Consider the following 20,505-nt stretch of genomic DNA (forward strand, 5'->3'; position numbering starts at 1 on the left):
CAGCTGCTCAATGTATTTCTGAAGTTCAACACTAGGGAGCGAGGAAAGCGCTCAAAAGGGCCGTTAGCGTCGGATTTCAAATTGCATGTCAGGAGTGATCCGGAGTGCTGAACTGTACCTTCATCAAACGCGTTGACAAGAACGATTACGGTCCAGAACTCGGATTTTTTCTTCTAATTGAGAAGATTAATCATCTCAATTCGGAGCCTAGTTAGCTTGGGCGTCAAGCTTGGATCTCGTAACTAGCTGGATTTTCTGATATTAGGTAAAAACATATTCAGTGTTTGTATACAAGTTGCATAAAGTCTAAACAAAGCGTGTGAATGTCTAAATGCACCTGAGTACCCAACGATTCACCTGTGCTTCGGTATAGTTGTACCTGGTGTTTCCCCAATATTCATTCCTTAAATCTGTTTCACATATTTTACAGTAAACAAATATGGCACATCGGAAGTCTATAGGAAATGTTATATTGCAAGATGGAACTCCTTCAGCAAATGTATCATCTCCGTTACGTCGTAGGACCCTGGCTGCTCAAGTACAAGTCGATTTACCAAAATCACCCACACAAAATGATGACGAGAATGAAATAATAGCTAGGCGCAGGCCACCAGTGCCAGTCGAAACTCCTAAAACGTTGGACAACTCAGAAAGACGTGTTTCCCTTGGACTGGTCGGCGCCCTGTCCATCAATGAGATAACGGAGCACTATAATAAATGTATCAAATTATGTGCAGAAAACAAAATTACAACCAAGAATGTTTTTGCTTTGTCTGTAATCGATTACATAGGTGTTGTGACCAAACGAGACCAGAATAGTAACAACATGCAAACTGCAGGCACCACTATGGACGTCAGTGCAAAAATTTATGGGCTCAGAGTAGATTGTATTCATGGTGATATATTTAAAATGGCGGGAACTTCGGAAAACCAGAATAAGCATGATGTGACAGAAAATTCTGCTGGAAATTCAGCAAACACAAGTTTGGTAGAGAATCGAGAAGTTGGGGAGAAAAAAAAACGTCGCGCTAAGAAGATTCTTGGGACAATTGAGAGTTTGGCGGGCAAGCCGGAAACCTTAAATTTATCTTCAACAAACGATAATAGCGACCAACAGACCACGGATACGCTCTTGCAAGTCACTTTTCCCATTCATGTGTTCAATGGACAAAGTCTTCACCTATATGAAGATGTTTTATTAGATTTCGCCCCACAAAAAACCAAGGAGAACAAACAGACTTGTGAAGACGTCATTGTTCCAGCTGTTGAAAATTTCGATGATCTTCATATTTGCAAGATGTTCCAGGACTTTCATATGATTGGTTGGTCTGAGGCTGATATACCTGAATCGCCGGATATGGACACTACTCAAAACAATGAAGATTTCAGGTTTGATATGGATGCATCTGTCCCCACCCCTTGCCAGGACAGCAATTTAGGGATGAATTATTTTGATCTGGATGAAGCAAGCCAAGAAAATATTGATAGATGTGCAAGAAGGGGAGAGCCTGCTGAGCACATTGTAGATTTCAGTGGGTTAGTCAGAGCACCTGAAGAGGAGAAGACTTTGGAGTACTCATATGTGCAGAAAAATGTAACGCTGCATTGGGCAGGTCCTACTCACTGGAAGCCAAAATTATTTCCCAGAACACAAAGCAAAGGTGAAAAAACTGTAGAGATTCCTCGCCAGAAAGCTGGAAGAAAGGCGGTGGAGCTAATATTGGAATTCAATGCCAACTATATCGAGGCAATGCTAAAAAATATGACTCGTAAGATTAAACAGCACTTGCAAATGAAAACGGTCATGCGTGCTTGGAACGAGGACAAAGTAACCCTCCCAGAAGATTTGCACTATGACGATACAGCTCCCACTAAATATTACCACTGGTCTTTCAAAGACAAATCTATTCTGTGGCTGTCTAAACCAAATGGAAAACGTGATCAAATGGATCCTGGAACCGACAGGGATGGAGATGCAGCAGTGGTAGAAGATGGCGTAAACTACGATTATAGTAACCAAAATGATACACTGGATTATTGTCCTCATGATAACGATGCTGAGGGTTACAACGAAGACGAGCGAGCTGAAGAGCAGAATCAAAATCCAGATGATGTCTTTGCTACACAAGGATTTATTGGTGATAATCTGGTCGCTGCTCCAAAATCTACTACTCAAATTCACATCCAATATTCTACACGGGCCAAGCAAATTGACATGAAACAGCTGAAGCGTTCGATTTGGAAATCATTGACGGATAAAAATTCTATTGTAAAGGAGGTAGATGAGAATCTTGGGCAGCGTGAAAGTGATATGGCTAATTCAAAGATGAAAGAAGTACGTTGTTTCAGCGACATTTACAAGAAGCTTCCCAATATCTTAGCCAAGACTAATGTTGATGCATTGACTCCTGCACTGGCCTTTGCATCTTTACTGCACTTAGCAAATGAGAAGACGCTATGTCTTGTGCCCACGCCTGATATTTCAGATTTAAAAATAATGCAAGGATGATTGTTGTCCAAATAAACTGATCGTACCTCTGCATGGTTTAACGTGTACATATTTAGTAATAAATTAGAGTGTTGTTTGTTAATACCATGCAAATAATCTAATCATTTTTATATGGAATCAGCAGTGTCATCTATATTTTTATTATATAATGCTGGATTGATCTACTTGCAGATCTGCTAATATTTGAATCGTTTATATTGTAATTTAGTTTATATTTCATCATCATGAGACCTCTTGTGTGAAATCCCATGTGGTCTAGTGGCTAGGATAGCTGGCTTTCACCCAGCAGGCCCGGGTTCGATTCCCGGCATGGGAAATATTTTGTTATTTTTTACAGCTAAAAGTTATTTCAAGATTTGTTGATAAACGCAGTGAGGAAATAATAAAATATCAATTATGAATAAAAAGATAAAGGCTAAAAACATGAAAGAACAAAGTCAATGCTAATTTTTGCTATTTCCCGGAAGTAAGGGTCTGCAGCAGAGCAAATTCATTATAACGAATTTTTAGAAGATAGAAAATAACATGGCCCACAGTTATATCATTGAGAATAGATCTATTCTGTATTTGTCTATGGCATCTTACAATTAGATCAATTCTCAATGCGTATACTATTATACATACATATGTATGAGCTATTAATATGCCTATATGTATGCGTTACTATTAGTTCGTTGACCGGAAACCACGGAACAGAGGTAGATATTTAGGAGCGCATAATTTACTGCGCACACGTGAACAACGTGAGTCAGTAAGAAGTGCTCGGAGTACCATTTCTACCGTTTCCCTCTGGCGCTCTTTCCACTTGGCAAGACGCTATCCAGGACCCGGCATCCGGTAATTGCCGTTCAGTCTTCAGTCTCGATTTGACGATCGTGGATTTACGGTGTCGTATTACTTTTCCAGTATAACTTGAAAACTTAATTTTGTGTTCAGTAGAGGCGTTAAGTTTGATAATATTCCTTATACCGCGACTCCATTCCCCGTTTATTAGCTTTTATCAGTTCAGAGTTCAATAAAATTTCATTGCTTTCATTCACCTTATTTCCCGCTCCCGCTTGTGGGTCTTCATTCGGCAAAGCTATCGAAGACTGCTTTTCCAAATAGGTGAGTCCTTTTTCTAATTCCGCATCGATATTCTAGTTTTAATGTGCATTCTTAGGAAGAATTTTTTAGTCTACCGTCAGCTACGCGTGGCTAGGAACCCCGTACAATCCAGTACATGCTTTGGAATAAATAAATAGTTAATAAAAGCTGAATTACTTGATTTTCAACGAATCTTCTGCCTTTGCAATGTACGTAGCCATTGCTACGTATAGAATCTCAATAAATTTGTACCCATAACCATTTTTCTCGATTCGCGGCGAGTTTCCAATAGAAATCCAATTTCCTACAATGGCGGTTCTTGTGGCTTGGGCAGCGTTCTCGCGACCGCGTCGCTTCCGAATCTCGTTATGTATACGTGGAGTTCAAGCGACAAAATGGCGGCGAATCCATGCACATCGCAATATGGAAAAATAGCACATTATAATTCCGCCTCCTTCTTGGTATCATGATACACAATTATCATTAATTTTGACCAGGTTTTGGCCCACATACGAGAGATATTGATAGTCGTGATTATTTTATCAATTACTAAAATTCAACTGTAGATATCAATTTTAAATTTTGACTTAATTACACTTTTAATCCACGTGAAATCACTTACAATTAGAGACATACTTAACATTGGTCTTAATTTCACTTTTTGATGAGACTTGTAATTTAGTTTCAGTTATCTTATCAACTCCTATCGAACATCGTAACTCGTAAAAAATGGCAGATAACGAAGATCTTTTGGATTACGAAGATGATGAACAGACCGAACAAGTAGTCGATGGGAGTGGTGATGTGTCAGCCAAAAAGGAGGTCAAGGGAACTTACGTCTCAATACATAGCAGTGGGTTCCGTGATTTCTTGCTGAAGCCAGAAATTCTACGTGCCATTGTTGATTGCGGTTTTGAACATCCATCTGAAGGTAAGCATAATTCGTCAATGTGTATTCTTGGTCAAACCAAACATTTTACCAATGATGAATTTACTAGATAGGGACATCAGATTGTTAGTGAATGAGATCTGTCTAGAACTGAGCTCAACTGATGACCACACAGATGTGTTTCATATATACATTTTTGTACTAATAAGCTTGTGATTCTGCTATTTGATTGCAGTACAACACGAGTGCATCCCACAGGCGGTGCTCGGCATGGATATACTTTGCCAAGCTAAGTCTGGTATGGGAAAGACTGCTGTATTTGTGTTGGCAACCTTGCAACAATTGGAGTTGACTGAAAATGTAGTCTACGTTTTGGTTATGTGTCACACTCGAGAACTTGCTTTCCAAATTAGCAAAGAGTATGAAAGGTTCAGCAAATACATGCCAACCGTCAAGGTAAATATTTTTCGTCCGTTTTTCGGCAATAGAATTTTGATATACCTATGACCTGTGTACTCACGATTCAATGTTTGATACAGGTCGGTGTGTTCTTTGGTGGTCTGCCAATACAAAAGGATGAGGAAGTACTAAAAAATACTTGCCCTCACATCGTGGTAGGAACTCCAGGACGTATCCTTGCACTCGTCCGTAACAAGAAACTCAATCTGAAGCACCTTAAACATTTTGTTCTGGACGAATGCGACAAGATGCTTGAATTACTGGGTAAGATTCAGTTTCTATCTTCACCTTGCCTGATCCAGGTTTCCCTTCATCCCCACTCGCCTTTGACGCCCTTCTCCGGTGCTACTCAATTTAATATTTTTCAAGAATTATAACTATGAACTTGTCCAACAGATATGCGACGTGACGTACAGGAAATATTTAGGAGTACTCCGCACGGGAAGCAAGTGATGATGTTCAGCGCTACCCTGTCCAAGGATATACGCCCAGTCTGCAAGAAGTTCATGCAAGATGTAATTAGCCAAACTACCTCCTCTCTCCGATCTCCGTTGGCCCTGCGTTTACCCAGGACTGAGCTCAGACCACGTCATGAATATCTTACAAGGCACATCCGCGGGTTAGGCTAGCTAGGCAGACCGAATTCTTGTTGATCGCACACGAGAAAATGAAAATTTTCCTCACATCCGCGGTTCCCGTATAACTCGAAGTTAAACATGCGCACGATCAGATACGCGTGATTAGGCATACTTACGATTCACAAGGCACTGTCATTCCGAAATGCCTATCAACGTTTCGTCGGCCCTCAACAAGAGCAAAACGAATCGATCCTGATTCCCTCACCTGAAACAATCCTCGTTATCCTTGATAATCTGAACCTGCTCCGTCACCAATTGTGCTGCCAATGAAACCTTTCATTCGTACATATCTTCCTTCTTGGTCGAAAATCTCATTGATACCGGGTTAGGTAGAAAAAGGGGGATGAAGATAATTCGGGGGTGTTCGTGTAAGGTGCCATGGGCGGCAATTGTGCGCGGGGGTAACCTTGCCACGGCGGAAATTAATTGATGGGAATTAAGGGGTGGGTGGGCTAAGAAGACCTCAAGACATCGCAGCGACTACCAAGAAAGAAGAATGCAAGAAAGAAGATTCAAGAGGATTTCGGCAAAACTACCGCGCATAGATGTAGGGACTCTAAGGACATCGGGTGCCTTTATCAGTAGACTCGATTACATTTATTTACCCGGCGTTACTCGTTAATACTGCAAGTCGACAGACAACATGCGCTTACCATTTCTGGTTAAACACATGGTGCTTCGTAATTTTGTTGCCGCGACTAGAGAACTTCAAGTATCATGTCATGACTGTAATCTTGATAAAGTAAGTCTCGAGACGCTGAAAATGTCAACGAAAAATTCCTACGATCCAATGCCTGTGCCATTCACATTCTTGAGGGGCGAAAATTTGCGGGAAGGAGACGACTATACGCCCGTCAAGCAGGCAACGGGAGTGGCTGAGCGTTCCTGGGTGCGCAACCTTATTTCTGTCGGCGCTTATGCCGAGAGGTGGAATCGCCGGACCGTATGTAACTAGTGTGATTAAACCCGATGGCCAAGATACATGATAATTCCACAACCTGTGTTTCAATTCTTTAGTTGCAATGGGGTGACCGGTTGATTTTAGTTTTTCTCTATCGATCTGAATCGTGAAATGTGTTGTCAATCGATGATGGCCGCTGCCAGGAAAAAAAGCTCTGTTGGTTATTGAATACGATATTATCTGCTCAATCTATTTATTTATTTTTTAATTTATTTATTTATTTTTTTTTAATTTTGACTTTATGTTGTGATGAGTCATTTTTCTAAACAAGCAGCTAGAGCTAGGTGCTGAATCACAACAAAAAATAAAAAAATTTGTTGTCGATCAATTAGTCTAGGGGTTTAATTGTCCCCCCAGGCATCGCCGCTAGCTTAAGTTAGATTAGGTTGTCTTAAAAATACCTTGTTTGCGCAGCCGATGGAGGTATATGTGGACGATGAAGCTAAACTTACGTTACATGGCCTACAACAGCATTACGTCAAACTCAAAGAGAATGAGAAGAATAAAAAACTTTTCGAACTCTTGGATGTCCTTGAATTTAATCAGGTTCGTAATTTTACGCAATTAATATTCACAATGTTGAGTTGATTTCGCTCTTTATTGTTGGAATTCAAATGATGTGTGAACAGTCTTAGCAAAGCATGATGACGCTACAGTTCCACCACCCACTGCTGATGGATCCCACATATTGTTATTGTTTTATTGAACAAATTCATTGATTTCTATTCCTTATAAATTAGGCTAGTAAAAATAATGGAACTCTAATTCGTCAACACAGGTGGTGATATTCGTCAAATCCGTACAGAGGTGTATGGCTCTTGCACAACTATTGACTGAACAGAACTTCCCAGCAATTGGTATCCACCGGGGAATGACACAGGAAGAACGTCTCTCCAGATACCAACAATTCAAGGATTTCCAAAAGGTAGTGAATTCTGGCTCATATAAATTGTCAATGCTGTTACAAAGTGTTGTCAACTTTAGAGATCTTACCTAATACCGGCTCTGTATTTTCACAGCGTATTTTGGTTGCCACAAATCTGTTTGGTCGTGGAATGGATATTGAAAGAGTGAACATTGTTTTTAACTACGACATGCCAGAGGACTCCGATACTTACCTTCACAGAGTAGCACGTGCCGGTCGATTTGGTACAAAGGTAAGTTCACGAGAAATTTTGTCATTTATTAACATCACATTAGTCAACTTGAAACGCTTAATGATGAAACTAGTGTTCCAACTGATCACATCGTGATACTCTTGAACTCTCTCCCTGAATATGCGAAAATCCTATGATGTTATTCATTGAAATTTAACTATGACTGTTACTATTCAGCATTATTGGTTTTTCATTCAACATAGGGCCTTGCCATAACGCTGGTCAGTGACGAAGGAGATGCAAAGATTCTTAACGATGTACAAGAAAGATTCGATGTCAACATTACTGAACTACCTGATGAGATTGATCTAGCCTCGTACAGTAAGTTTTCTTTATTATTTGATGACATCCTTACTTTTATACCTGAACAATTTATCAAACCCTTATTTTCCAACAGTCGAAGGACGATAAGGTCTCGATAGCTGCCTCTGCCAACCTCATTTTGGCTGATTGACTTATACTTTTGTGATGTGAGTATTATTTCCAAAATTTTAATACCTTTTGAATTCTTCTCCAATTGATACCTTGGGAAATGAATTCTTTGCCGACGTAAGCCAATCAACCTCCACATGATGTGTGAACTCTCTTAAGCCATTGATGATGACGTACTAGTTCCACCACCCACTACTGAAGGAGATAATATTTTATTCAGATTTATTTTCAACGGCCCAAAGTTACCACTTTTTCATATTGTCATTTGGTTTGTTCAGTTGCCCAAAGGGACACAACAACACCTCTAGTACATACCGATCCATATTCCAAGCCACCTGTCTGTTCTGTGACTGGGGAAGAATTTCATGATGTCATCCAACGAAAATTGCGGGATCTCTTGAGCAGCCTTTTGAGGAACAAGATCATTGCGATACAACCAGATGATCTCGTACACACTACTCACCCCAAGACAGCTATCTCAGTGATCTCTCCTTTTCAACCGGAAATATTCCACGATATAGTGTTTCAATGTTCGTGATTATTCTGTAACAAATGATCGGTATTCATGGTATGCTTTAACTCCTCGGGTGTGAATGACTCGAGGTGAAATCTGGGACAAAGTGTAGATGATGCACGTGTTGCAAACTTTGTCTAATTTCAACTCACGTGTTCTCTGACTTCATTAAATATGCAATGATCACTGTATGATAATTATGTTTTAATCTAAGACTTGCGTTAGTAGCAGTCTACTCGTAACGCTAAGAAACGCCACATGAGTGATACGCACGTGTGTCGACACAACATTGTAATTAAGGATAAAATTAAGATTAAGATTAATATAAAAATAAAATGAACATTTCAATACAAATCCAATAATCGGTTTCAATTATCCTATGTCCACCGAAGCTGAGTTCTTCTCTGTGATTTTCTGCAGTTGCTCCCACATGAACGTTCAATAATGACTCGTTCTGCGGCAAAAATAGTTCGCGGACTCGTCATCAATAGCGCCACTCTGAATGTTTTTTATTTACATCCTGCTGACTGCTGCTGCAGACGTCAAACTTTGAAACTTCCGGTGATCGATTGGGCGGCGAAGCGGTTGAAAGCCCTTCGTATTTTGACAATTCAGGCTACGCTCTGTACGTTTTGATACAAGACCATTTTACCAAGGAATCAGAAAATGGACGAAGCCAAGTTTCTAAAGAGGTAACAAGTTCATAGCTCCAGAAGCATACCTCAAACGTATTTTACGATGCCCGGTCGTGAATCATCAATAATTTGAGGGCTGTCTCCTTGGGACACACGATTGATGGGGGTGGGGAAAGGTATTAAAGTAATCAAATGTGCTCTAAATGAATTTTCCTATTTCAGGAAAGTAAGATCGGGAAATCTAGACGTCCATCCAACAGAAAAAGCACTGGTTGTTAATTATGACGTAGAGGCACTAATACTTGGGGAACTTGGCGACCCAATGCTCGGTGATCGTAAGGTGTGAAAATATTCTCTACATGCATTTCGATCATTGTTCAACATGGGGGCAATCTATTAAGTTACTGCATTCATTGATTTTTCAGGAATGCCAGAAAATAATACGTCTCAAAAGTTTAAATGCTGACACAAACGTAGCCCTTCTTGCTAAAGAAGTTATGGAAAAATGTAGCTTGATACACGAGTCTAAATTACCCGAAGTTGAACAACTTATCTACTACCTGCAAACTCGACGAACCAATGAAGACTGTGAGCCTAGTGATTTTTCCAATTTTGCATGACCAATCTATTACATATTTAGTGATAGTAAATCAATAAGTACCTTGTATTCATACAGCTGCAGATATGAGCCTCCAGCCTTCCAGGCCAACGTCTTCTCAGGCAACTAATGCTGAGCGTAATGGAGAAGTTGAGAGGGCTGTCATAAGCAGCATTGACAATTATATTGAACTAATGTATGAAGAAATACCAGGTAAAGTGAGGGGTTCTGCTCTCATTCTGCAACTGGCACGAGTCCCTGATAATCTTCTAGAGTTGACAAAAAATGGTAAGAGAACAGTAGGCGAACAGTATAAATTTGGATAGCCTGGTCTGGAACTTATCAAAATTCGATTTTTCTGCAAGTATGTAATTTCCATCATTCCTCATATGCTTCTAGAATCCCTGCTGAGTGCTCTGGCAAGAGTGCTAAGAGAGGATTGGAGGCGGAGTATCGAACTGTCAACTAACATTGTCTACATATTTTTCTGTTTCTCAACTTACAGTCAATTTCACAGTATTGTATTGGAATGTCGGGTAAGTCTATATAATCCTGCACTTTTGGTGAATTTGTTCGATGTTACACAGTACTGAAACTTCTGCATATTTCATTAGATTGGCTCTCTGTGTATGGACATAATTGACTTTGAACTTGGCCGTTATGATCAGTGGAGGGATGACATGGACAAACGGCGACGACATTTTGAGAGTGCTACAGGCTTGTCGCTTCTACCCATTGAATCTGGGAATAATTTAGATAAGCGGAGTGTGAATAGTGATGAGATTTGGAATGCGGATGGCCCGCTTGACTTTGAAGTCAAAAGAAGATCTGTTGAATTGACAGGTGCTATTGTGGACGCTGACATTAGTAGAATGAAGGAAGATATCGAAAAAAGTCGAAAAAAGTTTAAGAGCTTGACAAAAAAACAAGATCAACTGTTGAGAGGTACGTTATTGCACGGTTATTATAAATTAAGAAAATGGCAATTGTTACTAGCCTCATGTAAACTGTTTATAAAAAATTTATCATTGTTGGCAGTTGCATTTTACTTGTTATTGAACATTGCCGAGAGTACAGAAGTTGAACGCAAGATGCGTAAAAAAAACGTTATTGGGATGTTAATTAAAACATTGGACCGTGGTAACACGGATTTGTTAATCCTGGTTGTAACATTTTTGAAAAAGTTATCAATTTTCCGAGAGAACAAGGATCTAATGGTAAAGTTCGCAAGACTACATTGTACATCACCCTGTATCAATTTATTCCTAGCTTTAGTAAGTTCTCTCAACAATTGTTTCGCTTTCAGGCCGATCTGAATGTAATTGAGAAGCTACCAAGACTGCTCCACAACAGCAATCCAGACTTGATTCAGAGCACCTTGAAACTTTCGTTTAATCTTTCGTTTGATACAAAATTGAGAACAAAAATGATAAGGGTTGGCTTATTGCCAAAACTAGTAACATTACTTGTCCAAAGTTAGTATTCAAAAAATATACACCATAAATTTCACAGTTGTATTGCCAGTTCTAGCTTTGCTTTGGTTAAATTTGTAACTTTATTTCCTTGGTTTCACCAGGTGAGATTAAGAATAAAACTACGATACTCGGCTTACTCTACCATCTAAGCATGGACGACAAAGTGAAATCCATGTTCACCTACACTGACTGCATTCCAATGGTATGTTGCTGTTTCACAAACATACACCATAGAAGTATCTAATCTTACCAGCAAAATTATAGACCTCAGTGAACTGATATAAGCAGATCTTGGCCCGCATAGGTCACGGACATGTTATTGGTTTCTGACGACAATCAAATAAAACCAGAGCTGACAGCCTTGTGTATAAATTTGGCAGCTAATAAAAGGAATGCCCAGCTGATGGTCGAAAATAACATACTGCAGGGGCTGATCAGACGTGCCTTCAGAACACAGGATCCGTTGATCATGAAAATGATAAGAAACATATCTCAACACGACTCAACTAAAGAGAGCTTCGTTGTAAGTATTTCTCTGATCATAAGTCTTGGATACATGTAATTGTTGAACTTACTTTCAGGAGTTTGTTGGCGATTTTGCAACAGCTCTGACCCAGTCAGATTCTCAAGACTTTGTCCTGGAGATTGTCGGTGTGCTAGGTAACTTGACTCTTCCAGATCTAGATTATTCCCAAATATTACGACGCTGCAATCTTATACCTTGGATACGCAACAACCTTGTTCCAGGTAAGCAAAGGGTGATCTCAAATGATTTTCAATCTGGTACCAATCCTAACGATAGAGTCTCTACTATAAACCTGATTTACATAAGCAGCTATAGTAAAAAAAATTCTAATTTCGCTCACAGGAAAAGCTCAAGATGATTTGGTGCTTGAAGTAGTAATATTTCTGGGTACTGCAGCTTGTGACGAAATGTGTGCCCGTCTGATGTGCAAGGCTGATATCCTGCTGTCCCTTGTAGAGCTCTTGAAAGGTTTGTGAGATGGATTTCTTTTACCTATTCACTAATAATACGCTGCATCGTCTTCATTTTCTCCAACAGCGAAACAAGAAGATGATGAAATAGTCTTACAGATAATTTACGTATTTTATCAAATTGCTAAACACGATTCAACGAGAGACTATTTAATCCGAGAAACTGGTAATGGTGAGTGTAGCTTCCTTGACACTCTCATAAAGTTGTCGACCCAGTATGCATGAAACTATCTATTCATTACCATAATCAAATCTTTGGTGGTCATTTAATTATTTTCAGAAGCTCCTGGCTATCTCATAGACCTGATGCATGATAAGAATCCAGTGATTCGAAAAGTTTGCGACGCGTGTTTGGACGTTATTGCGGTAAGTATATGGTGTGGCACTTATATATGAAGGGATCTATTTATGAACCAAACATGAAACTATTTTAGCTGTGCGATGAGAGCTGGGCAGCTAGAATAAAAGTAGAGAAATTTCGATCACACAATCAACAGTGGTTGGAAATGGTAGAATCAGTAGCACTAGACCCTTCCAATCATCTTATGCCGGACGACGATGACAGCCTTCCGCCATTCGCCAGCGGAGATCTTTTGAAGCATACAATGCTGTTTCCAACAGGTACATAATATTAACGTATTCGGTAGATATTAAACTACGACTCTGCTCAGTTCTGTATGTTCATCACTATATTTTTTATTTACAGGCAACCCTGCTTCGCTTAACGCGGAGGATGGTGAACTTATGGCTAGAACATTGTCAGACTCATCAGAAATTTCCAGCCGACCAGTCAGTCGGTAAGTTCATTCAAAATCACCTGCGTGATAGTAAAAAGTCGTAGATTTCATACTGCTAACAATACTGCACCTCCTTTGATTTGATGTCATGTTTCAGGTACAGTAGAGATTTAGAGGAGATGGGGGAAACCATGGCAGTCCGCTCCAAGTCTCGTTTGTCTATCAATTCTGGGTTAGAGGACCTCTACGATTCGAAAATTAAATTCAATGAATCTAATTTTTCCCATGTACTTATATGAGGAATCCCAGACAGACACAATTAATAATAGAGTTCATGTAAGATTATTTATTTATTTATTTACTTGATGAGCGCATACACACACGCGCTACATACTCATGTAGACATACAGATTTTTTTCATTTTTGTTATTTTGGAAGCATGGACTGTTGCAAGTGTTACCTAATATGTATAAATACTAGTTTACTTGTTTAGTTTCTCTCCATGAGTGAAGCAATATTATGTGGCATTTTATAAATATATGGTTACTTTGCTATACACTAAGAGCCCACTAACTATTATTCAGGATCAAATACGACAAGGTAACGATTAGAGATTCAGATGAAGCTCAGCCTCTGATAATTCAGTTTTTAGCAATAGACGAATGCAACTCTTTGATCAGACGATGATTTTAATGGATTGGAGAAATCAAAACAGGTAAGATTGAAAATGTTTACAAACTAAATGATTAAATAGTACACAGATTGGTGATCAAATTGTCAATCAGATGGACGCTATGTAAGTTGAGCCCAATAATAGCGTGTCAAGATAACCACGGTCCACATAGTCCCCATCATGAGGTGGGCAGTAGGGTTTATAGAACGCTGCAGGAACTTTTCTCACGGAAGGGGTTGGATTTTTGCGATGAAAACCCAACAAGAAGGCAGTCCTCTTGTTCATGTTCGGTGATGAACTTCATTATATCTTCAACAGCTTTACTGACAGTGATACGTCTTATGGCAGCTTCACGACGAAGTTGTTCGGTTACATGACGCTGTTGCTGCAGATTCGTGATCATCATGTCCATAACAGCCGTATCGGACAGGCCTATTGTTGGGGCGTGGCGGAACGATTGAACGATTAAACACGGCCGGATGGCCTAGGAGTCCCGCGAAGTAAACGCGACGACTCAAATTGCGCTTCGAAAGAGGCAACAATCTTTTTCGATCGGTGCAAAGCGTGGAGGTTGGCGTTCGTCTAATTCTCGCCGGGGTTGACACAAAGTTGACACTTTGGCAGTAGGGTAACTCGTTGGCGACTCAGCGGTCCGGATGACGAAGGAATTGTTGAAGGCCTGAGGGGTTCACTGACGTATAATCAAGATCAGAATCAACTCTACCTACTTCCCTATTATTTAGTTGGCGAAATGAGCAATTATCAAAAACTCCGTACAACAAATCAACGGCATTCAAGCGTTAGGCTGCAAGATAAATTACAAGATGAAGGTAGCCTATAAAAGTAATAATCTGTGACGCATATGCAACTCGAACTTCGAGTGTTTGGATCGCAGTCATATCGCAAGGTGATTCTCGATTGTTAGTTGTTGATTTGATCAATTTCGAGTACATTCTTGCTCTTCTCGTGTTGAGTGTCGCGTGCTGTACTGTGTGATTAGTGCGGCGAATATTTGTTCGTGAACGAGTAGCGTGTTATACAAATTGTGATATAAAAATGGCTCTACACGTGCCGAAGGCGCCCGGCGTGGCTCAAATGTTGAAGGATGGAGCTCGTGTAAGTCCACATTTTTTTAATTATTTAATCTAGAGATCGGTGAGAGAATTTCGTTGTTCCCGTCGAGTGATTCCCTTCCCCCGTGTGGGCGCGGGCGGGCTCCGAGAAGGTTCTACACGGGATTCATCACCTTTTATGGGCAAAAGTTATTCTCAACTTGTAGTCAGGAACTTCGTTGGATCATCGTCATTTGATCGAATCCTCCGAATTTCGTGTCAACCACTCTCCGTCATGACTTTGGAATTATCAACCCCCTAATCGTTAAATTTTCCTTTGATTGCTTTTGGATGCAGCTGATTTGGATTGAGATTGTCAGGTCTTAAGGCAAGAATCAGATATTTATTAATTTTCTTGCGCTTTTTCTAGTACTTTTCAGGACTCGAGGAAGCAGTATATAGGAATATCAGTGCTTGCAAACAGTTCTCGCAGACTATCCGCACTGCCTATGGACCAAATGGTATGAACAAAATGGTCATAAATCACATTGAAAAGCTATTTGTCACGAGCGATGCCGCTACTATTATCAAAGAGCTGGAAGTTGAACATCCAGCTGCAAAGCTAATGGTCTTAGCTTCGGAAATGCAAGAGGCGGAAGTTGGAGATGGCACAAATTTTGTCATAATCTTTGCCGGAGCTCTACTGGAGGCTGCTGAAGAACTCCTGCGCCTGGTTTGTAGTTTTCTAATGACTCATCCACTAGAGATTTGTACTGGGTAGCATTAGTTTATATTTGTCTGTTCCACAGGGTGTGACCACTTCTGAAATAGTAGAAGGATATGAAGCGGCATTGGAAAAGGCGTTAGAGATTCTACCGACGCTTGTTGTGTGTGAGGTAAAAGACTATCGCGATCTTTCACAGATTGAAAAAGGTATAAGAGCAGCGATAATGAGTAAACAGCTAGGAAACGAAGATCTCCTCACATCCCTTGTCAGTAAGGCATGCATATCCATATTGCCTGAAAAGACGACATTTAATGTAGACAACATTCGTGTCTGCAAAATCCTTGGCGCTGGTCTGAATTCATCACAGGTTGTTCAGGGAATGGTATTCAGACGGCATGTAGAGGGCGATGTCACTAAAAAACCCCAGGCAAAAATTGCGATATATACTTGTGCTGTCGATGTGATCCAAACCGAGACAAAAGGTACTGTGCTGATAAAATCTGCAGACGAACTGATGAAGTTCTCTAGGGGTGAGGAATCCCTGCTCGAAGCTCAGATCAAAGCAATATCTGATGCTGGTGCTGACGTTGTCGTCTCCGGCGGAAAATTCGGAGACATGGCACTTCATTACATAAATAAGTACAACTTGATGGCTGTACGATTACCAAGCAAGTTTGATCTCCGTCGTTTATGTAAAGCCGTGGGTGCGACCGCGCTTTCAAAACTGGTGCGTAGTGTCCAAATAATTAAAAAATGGCGTAGATCTACGTTGTCATAACTGTAATTCTTTTTTCCCATGGATATGCACAGATACCACCAAACAAGGAAGAACTAGGGTATGCCGACACAGTCCACGTTGATGAAGTTGGGGACACAACTGTGGTCGTGTTCAGGGTTGATGGAAACGAGAGCCGCATAAGCACAGTTGTTATCCGTGGATCAACAGACAATTATATGGATGATATCGAACGCGCGATCGACGATGGAGTAAACACATTCAAGGGTTTGACAAAGGATGGTCGATTCTTGCCTGGTGCTGGAGCCGTCGAAGTCGAATTAGCTTCGCAAATTGCTGCTCATGCCAACACCCTGCCAGGTCTGGAGCAGTACGCCGTCCGCAAGTTTGCGTCCGCCCTTGAGACATTTCCAAAAACACTTGCTGAAAATAGCGGGAATCGAGCTTCTGAGTTGTTATCGAAACTTTACGCTGCCCACAAAGAAGGAAAAAAGAATTATGGCTTCAATATCGAAGTAAGCATACAGATTATTAATACAGATGTCTTCATCCAGCTTTTGCTGCATTACTATTCCTATTGTCCTGAGTTGAATATATTTTTTTTTAACATTATTAAATATGTTCTATCACATTACAGGACGAAGGATCCGTGGTTGTTGACGCAGTCGAAGCTGGGATACTGGATCTCTACATTACAAAGCTTTGGGCTCTCAAGTATGCCGTTGGTGCTGCATGTACCATCTTGAAAGTTGATCAAATAATTATGGCCAAACGTGCCGGAGGTCCCAAAGCTCGTGCTGGTGGCCACAACAGCGACGATGAAGATTAACAACCTCTGAACTACAACTAACTGATTGTTCATGGGTTATTCATGTGGTATCCTCGACTCTTAATCCCGTTGGATGCACTAGCTTATCTCGATTGTGAGAACTCGGTTCAGTCGCCTTCTATATTGTGACCGGGTAAGCGAATAACTTCATTTTTTTACCTCGTTCAATTCAACGGGTTAAGCCCCGTATAATATTTGCTATAGGAACATTGAACAAAGTATCGAATTTTTTCATCGCCCACTTCCGATTATTTACTTCTCTTTTCAACACGCTCGTCAAGAACATGCAGTACTGTACGCTTTGTTCTAAAAAAGTTTCTGAATTAATAATAATTTGCTATCTTGTAAAACTCATTGTCTAATTTATCATACTTATATGACGGTTGGGAGAGATGAAACGATTTCAAATGTCTGTTATCATCTTTATTTCTCACAACATACTTTACGCCTAAAGCAAAGCTACCAGACGAACTTTATAGGCCGGTTTACCTTTTCTTTATTACGAGATTGTCCCCTTTGATTATATATAAAATCTGTGGACATACAAAACGTTCAATCCATTTGTGAGATTCACAGAGTGTTTCAAACAATTTCCAACCTGTGTAAAAAATACCATGTTGGGCAACCACTCGCTTGCGCTTCCCGTGATTTCCATTGCTCCAGTTTCGCACCTCTGTCAGTGGTTTCCTCCGAAGAATGATGCTACAGCCTCGGTAAAATAGCGCAAAAACCAATCTAACTAATACTTCTAATACTTCGAGAAGCATGAATAGTGTGACTCCTAAATACAGGCTCAGAGCTCCACCCAGCGAACCAACAAAACTCTGTAGCTGTGGTAACGTATAAAACATTTAGATAAATCTGATGAAAACGGTTCAGGATTACTGATCACTGTTATGTGTGAAATATGACGAATCCTCGTTTGAATTTACTTTGTATGTTGGTTGTTGATTGATGGATTGAACTCGTAGATTTTCGAAGAATACATCTATGGTAAGAACGTTTTGCAGTACCAGCTGTTTTTCTCGTGTTCTATGGTCAGACTGATAGCCTTCGTACTTGCAAGCCTTTGCCATGCCGAAGCGTTGAGCTACATCGCACTTTTGAGAAACAAGTTTTTAATCAGTTCATACGATTTTCGTTTTAATTCTATGTCACGTTGAATTTTTCTCACCCAGTTATTGTCGTTTGGCCACGCAGCTTGAGATATTTTCATATCATAAGTGGTCTCACTGAAACATCGTTGAACCCTTTTAAGAGACATTCTAGTTACAGACACTTCTCCATTTTACCTGCAGTCCATGTTACAGCTGCATTCTTTTATTCTGGTCTCAAATTCGTCAAGTACTCGCCCTACGCAGGCGTAATCCTGATCTGTCAAATAATTTCAGAAATTCGGAATTTTTAACGATAGTTACGAGTGATTTGACGCCATTCGAGTGACCTTACTGTCTGACGTTAAATTGCAGGGTGATGCACCAGTTGATAAGTCCATGTAGCTTGGATGTGTACATGAACAAAAATCTTCAAACGCCAGTTGCAGGCAAATCCTTTGGCATCGCTATGAGATTCATAAATATATTTCGTACATCTTGAAGGTATTTTAATGAGTTGGATAGAAACGCATTCATTTTTATACCTCCATGGAATATTTGTAGGCTCCCCCTACTCTTTCTTTGTACCATGTTCGATCCCATCCTGATGTGCAATTTGTTACATATGGGAGCTCTTCCCTGGTGACTTCAACCTATTTACATACATTTTCTTCTTGCATTCCATCATATTTTCAAGGATGGGATTTTACCTGAACAAGAGCGGCACTTGTAGCTGTGTGAGGCGGTATTGTCAATCCATTTTCATTGGGTAGAGGTAGTTGAGACCTGGGATGTACGACTACTCGAGCCCCGGCTCTAGGACTGAGTCCTCCGCCAATGTAATTCAATTGATCAAGATACAGTTCCATCGAGAGCCCTGGGTATAATTAATCATGCTAACGTCATACAATTATTGCTGTGAGAATAACAAAATCGCAACAACACAATGATGTGATACAACCGTACCATAATCTCTGCCTGGCATTACGGTTCTCCTTGCTGTGGCAAATGTGAAACAGTTTCCATAGCTTGTGCTTGGAATGATCTTGAAAAATCTGTGAAAAGGTATTCGCCGATTCTTAGGTGGTACCAAAGGTGATTGTCAAACAACATTAAGACTACGCACAACGTTACATTACTGCAGGATTTTCCACTAAATGTGCACGCTCTGATGAATCCAGCAGCGTCATGACCCATCGCAGCACGATCGTCTTCTGAAAAATTTGCATAGAGTGCCATGAAGTTCATCAAGTCGTTGAAAGATTGAGTCTGATTGATAGGTGGTTTTCCATCCTCCTCTTCATCTGCTCCATTTGTTATTGTCGAGGTAGGTGGAGGAACTGATGGTAACTGAGTTGGTATACCACGGGATACTCTGCTACCTACTTTATAATACACATATTCGTGTACATTTGATATTCTTGGTCAGCTCGTTTTAGAAAGTAGCTTCTTCTTACATACCAGCAATCCTAGTCTTCAAGTTGTCATCAATTTTTTGATGATCTCCATACCAAATGCTACTTCTAGGAGCACGTCGTACATGAGCACAGTTAGTCACCTCGTACATTCTACCGAGATTATTTTTGCTCTATTAATATAATTCATTGTAGAATAATATTAATGGAGCAAAAATATGAATGAGTTATATGTATAGATAATATGTGTTCGTTGTTCCTTTCCAAACCTTTCCAATCGTTCACCTAGATCAGTTCCTCTATTCTGTCGGACCAGTCTTTTCAGATTACCACAATGGACACGGTTCAAATTGCACACAGTTACCGCAGGAAATGGTAACGCAGTTGCTTGTTTCAAGTTCATAGCAGTTGTCACTGGATAAGCCAGATAATCCAAACAATTTACATAAACATCACGTATCGTACATGCCAATCCAATCTGCGAAACAACGAAGATGGCAATTATCTGAACCCGATTCGCCATACCCAAATAAGTATGTAAGAATACAGATGATTAACAGTCCCTTGCACTCACCGTGAATAGAATTGACCACACAAGGGTGAAAAACTTTCCTTGAGCATTGTGAACACTTTGTAGGCCAGGTATTGTTGTTAGTCCTAAATATTTATGCCATGTTAGCCAAACTGGCCGCCAAAGGTTACAAATTTTCTGACTTAGCCATTGTGAGCGTCGATTTTTATTCACTTCCAGTTGCTTCATCGTAGAGACCTTTGGAAGATGCAAAGCTAGAGTTTGGTCGAAATTAACCGATTATTGCAGGGTATACTCTGTCGACAAAGTTTGCTATGTGATTTTTGAATTTTTTATCATCCAGAACTAGATTTAGGTCACG

At 40.2% G+C, this 20,505-nt stretch overlaps 6 protein-coding genes and 1 non-coding gene across 11 annotated transcripts; 5 read left to right on the plus strand and 2 right to left on the minus strand.

Annotated features, from left to right (window-relative positions):
• The first annotated feature begins 4 nt into the window (after positions 1–4).
• On the plus strand, positions 5–2,922 carry LOC105693154 (condensin complex subunit 2). Of its 2 annotated transcripts, none has more exons than XM_048649944.1 (2): positions 5–367; positions 431–2,922. In XM_048649944.1, exon 2 carries the CDS (start codon positions 440–442, stop codon positions 2,507–2,509), a length of 2,070 nt encoding a protein of 689 aa, XP_048505901.1. In that variant the 5' UTR covers positions 5–367; positions 431–439; the 3' UTR covers positions 2,510–2,922. The 2 variants fall into 2 exon arrangements, with proteins under 2 accessions (XP_048505901.1, XP_012268314.2); XM_012412891.3 differs by having other exon boundaries at positions 5–265.
• Trnae-uuc lies at positions 2,754–2,825 on the plus strand. The gene has a single exon. It is a non-coding gene; the product is annotated as a tRNA-Glu (tRNA).
• Positions 2,923–3,290: 368 nt separating the features above from the next.
• LOC105693174 (ATP-dependent RNA helicase WM6) lies at positions 3,291–8,999 on the plus strand. 3 transcript variants are annotated; one of them, XM_012412935.3, is made up of 11 exons: positions 3,291–3,616; positions 4,278–4,526; positions 4,720–4,940; positions 5,024–5,207; positions 5,340–5,458; positions 6,957–7,088; positions 7,321–7,467; positions 7,562–7,699; positions 7,903–8,020; positions 8,097–8,169; positions 8,410–8,999. In XM_012412935.3, the coding sequence occupies exons 2-10, from the start codon at positions 4,325–4,327 to the stop codon at positions 8,108–8,110; spliced, it is 1,275 nt and encodes a 424-aa protein (XP_012268358.1). In that variant the 5' UTR covers positions 3,291–3,616; positions 4,278–4,324; the 3' UTR covers positions 8,111–8,169; positions 8,410–8,999. The 3 variants fall into 3 exon arrangements, with proteins under 3 accessions (XP_012268358.1, XP_012268360.1, XP_020712105.1); XM_012412937.3 differs by having other exon boundaries at positions 3,322–3,346; XM_020856446.2 differs by lacking the exon at positions 3,291–3,616 and adding an exon at positions 3,920–4,056.
• Positions 9,000–9,176: 177 nt separating this feature from the next.
• LOC105693166 (kinesin-associated protein 3) lies at positions 9,177–13,644 on the plus strand. 2 transcript variants are annotated; one of them, XM_012412922.3, is made up of 17 exons: positions 9,177–9,337; positions 9,503–9,620; positions 9,706–9,868; positions 9,957–10,166; positions 10,278–10,414; positions 10,493–10,823; positions 10,917–11,095; positions 11,185–11,353; positions 11,455–11,555; positions 11,658–11,876; positions 11,935–12,100; positions 12,222–12,347; positions 12,417–12,521; positions 12,630–12,715; positions 12,784–12,970; positions 13,056–13,146; positions 13,244–13,644. In XM_012412922.3, exons 1-17 carry the CDS (start codon positions 9,312–9,314, stop codon positions 13,383–13,385), a joined length of 2,556 nt encoding a protein of 851 aa, XP_012268345.2. In that variant the 5' UTR covers positions 9,177–9,311; the 3' UTR covers positions 13,386–13,644. The 2 variants fall into 2 exon arrangements, with proteins under 2 accessions (XP_012268345.2, XP_048505899.1); XM_048649942.1 differs by having other exon boundaries at positions 12,633–12,715.
• Positions 13,424–14,620, minus strand: LOC105693168 (guanine nucleotide-binding protein subunit gamma-1). Its single transcript, XM_012412925.3, has one exon. It carries the CDS (start codon positions 14,169–14,171, stop codon positions 13,959–13,961), a length of 213 nt encoding a protein of 70 aa, XP_012268348.1. The 5' UTR covers positions 14,172–14,620; the 3' UTR covers positions 13,424–13,958.
• A 93-nt stretch (positions 14,621–14,713) lies between these two features.
• LOC105693167 (T-complex protein 1 subunit theta) lies at positions 14,714–17,515 on the plus strand. Its single transcript, XM_012412924.3, has 5 exons — positions 14,714–14,875; positions 15,242–15,544; positions 15,621–16,265; positions 16,349–16,789; positions 16,912–17,515. The coding sequence occupies exons 1-5, from the start codon at positions 14,816–14,818 to the stop codon at positions 17,101–17,103; spliced, it is 1,641 nt and encodes a 546-aa protein (XP_012268347.2). The 5' UTR covers positions 14,714–14,815; the 3' UTR covers positions 17,104–17,515.
• A 47-nt stretch (positions 17,516–17,562) lies between these two features.
• Positions 17,563–20,372, minus strand: LOC105693138 (amiloride-sensitive sodium channel subunit gamma-like). The gene is made up of 13 exons (XM_012412851.3): positions 20,187–20,372; positions 19,882–20,090; positions 19,659–19,765; positions 19,324–19,579; positions 19,164–19,252; positions 18,908–19,074; positions 18,743–18,850; positions 18,553–18,664; positions 18,396–18,477; positions 18,278–18,335; positions 18,036–18,203; positions 17,717–17,933; positions 17,563–17,636 (listed from the first exon to the last, which is right to left on the minus strand). The coding sequence occupies exons 1-13, from the start codon at positions 20,370–20,372 to the stop codon at positions 17,563–17,565; spliced, it is 1,833 nt and encodes a 610-aa protein (XP_012268274.3).
• Positions 20,373–20,505: the final 133 nt, after the last annotated feature.

Source organism: Athalia rosae, chromosome 2 (assembly GCF_917208135.1).
Source record: "Athalia rosae chromosome 2, iyAthRosa1.1, whole genome shotgun sequence".
Taxonomy (NCBI): domain Eukaryota; kingdom Metazoa; phylum Arthropoda; class Insecta; order Hymenoptera; family Athaliidae; genus Athalia; species Athalia rosae.

What these genes read in the sequence shown, in the direction of transcription:
- LOC105693174 (XM_012412935.3), top strand. Translation starts at nt 4,325, where the DNA reads ATGGCAGATAACGAAGATCTTTTGGATTACGAAGATGATGAACAGACC. An exon ending in AATACATGCCAACCGTCAAG is followed by an intron (nt 4,941 to 5,023) that starts GTAAATATTTTT and finishes TGTTTGATACAG; the next exon opens with GTCGGTGTGTTCTTTGGTGG. An exon ending in CCGGTCGATTTGGTACAAAG is followed by an intron (nt 7,700 to 7,902) that starts GTAAGTTCACGA and finishes CATTCAACATAG; the next exon opens with GGCCTTGCCATAACGCTGGT.
- LOC105693166 (XM_012412922.3), top strand. Translation starts at nt 9,312, where the DNA reads ATGGACGAAGCCAAGTTTCTAAAGAG. An exon ending in CAATGCTCGGTGATCGTAAG is followed by an intron (nt 9,621 to 9,705) that starts GTGTGAAAATAT and finishes TTGATTTTTCAG; the next exon opens with GAATGCCAGAAAATAATACG. An exon ending in AGTAACATTACTTGTCCAAA is followed by an intron (nt 11,354 to 11,454) that starts GTTAGTATTCAA and finishes TGGTTTCACCAG; the next exon opens with GTGAGATTAAGAATAAAACT.
- LOC105693154 (XM_048649944.1), top strand. Translation starts at nt 440, where the DNA reads ATGGCACATCGGAAGTCTATAGGAAATGTTATATTGCAAGATGGAACT.
- LOC105693167 (XM_012412924.3), top strand. Translation starts at nt 14,816, where the DNA reads ATGGCTCTACACGTGCCGAAGGCGCCCGGCGTGGCTCAAATGTTGAAG. An exon ending in TGTTGAAGGATGGAGCTCGT is followed by an intron (nt 14,876 to 15,241) that starts GTAAGTCCACAT and finishes CGCTTTTTCTAG; the next exon opens with TACTTTTCAGGACTCGAGGA. An exon ending in CTGAAGAACTCCTGCGCCTG is followed by an intron (nt 15,545 to 15,620) that starts GTTTGTAGTTTT and finishes TCTGTTCCACAG; the next exon opens with GGTGTGACCACTTCTGAAAT.
- LOC105693138 (XM_012412851.3), bottom strand. Translation starts at nt 20,372, where the DNA reads ATGAAGCAACTGGAAGTGAATAAAAATCGACGCTCACAATGGCTAAGT. An exon ending in CCTACAAATATTCCATGGAG is followed by an intron (nt 18,665 to 18,742) that starts GTATAAAAATGA and finishes TGAATCTCATAG; the next exon opens with CGATGCCAAAGGATTTGCCT. An exon ending in GCGAGTGGTTGCCCAACATG is followed by an intron (nt 17,637 to 17,716) that starts GTATTTTTTACA and finishes GTATGTCCACAG; the next exon opens with ATTTTATATATAATCAAAGG.
- LOC105693168 (XM_012412925.3), bottom strand. Translation starts at nt 14,171, where the DNA reads ATGGACATGATGATCACGAATCTGCAGCAACAGCGTCATGTAACCGAA.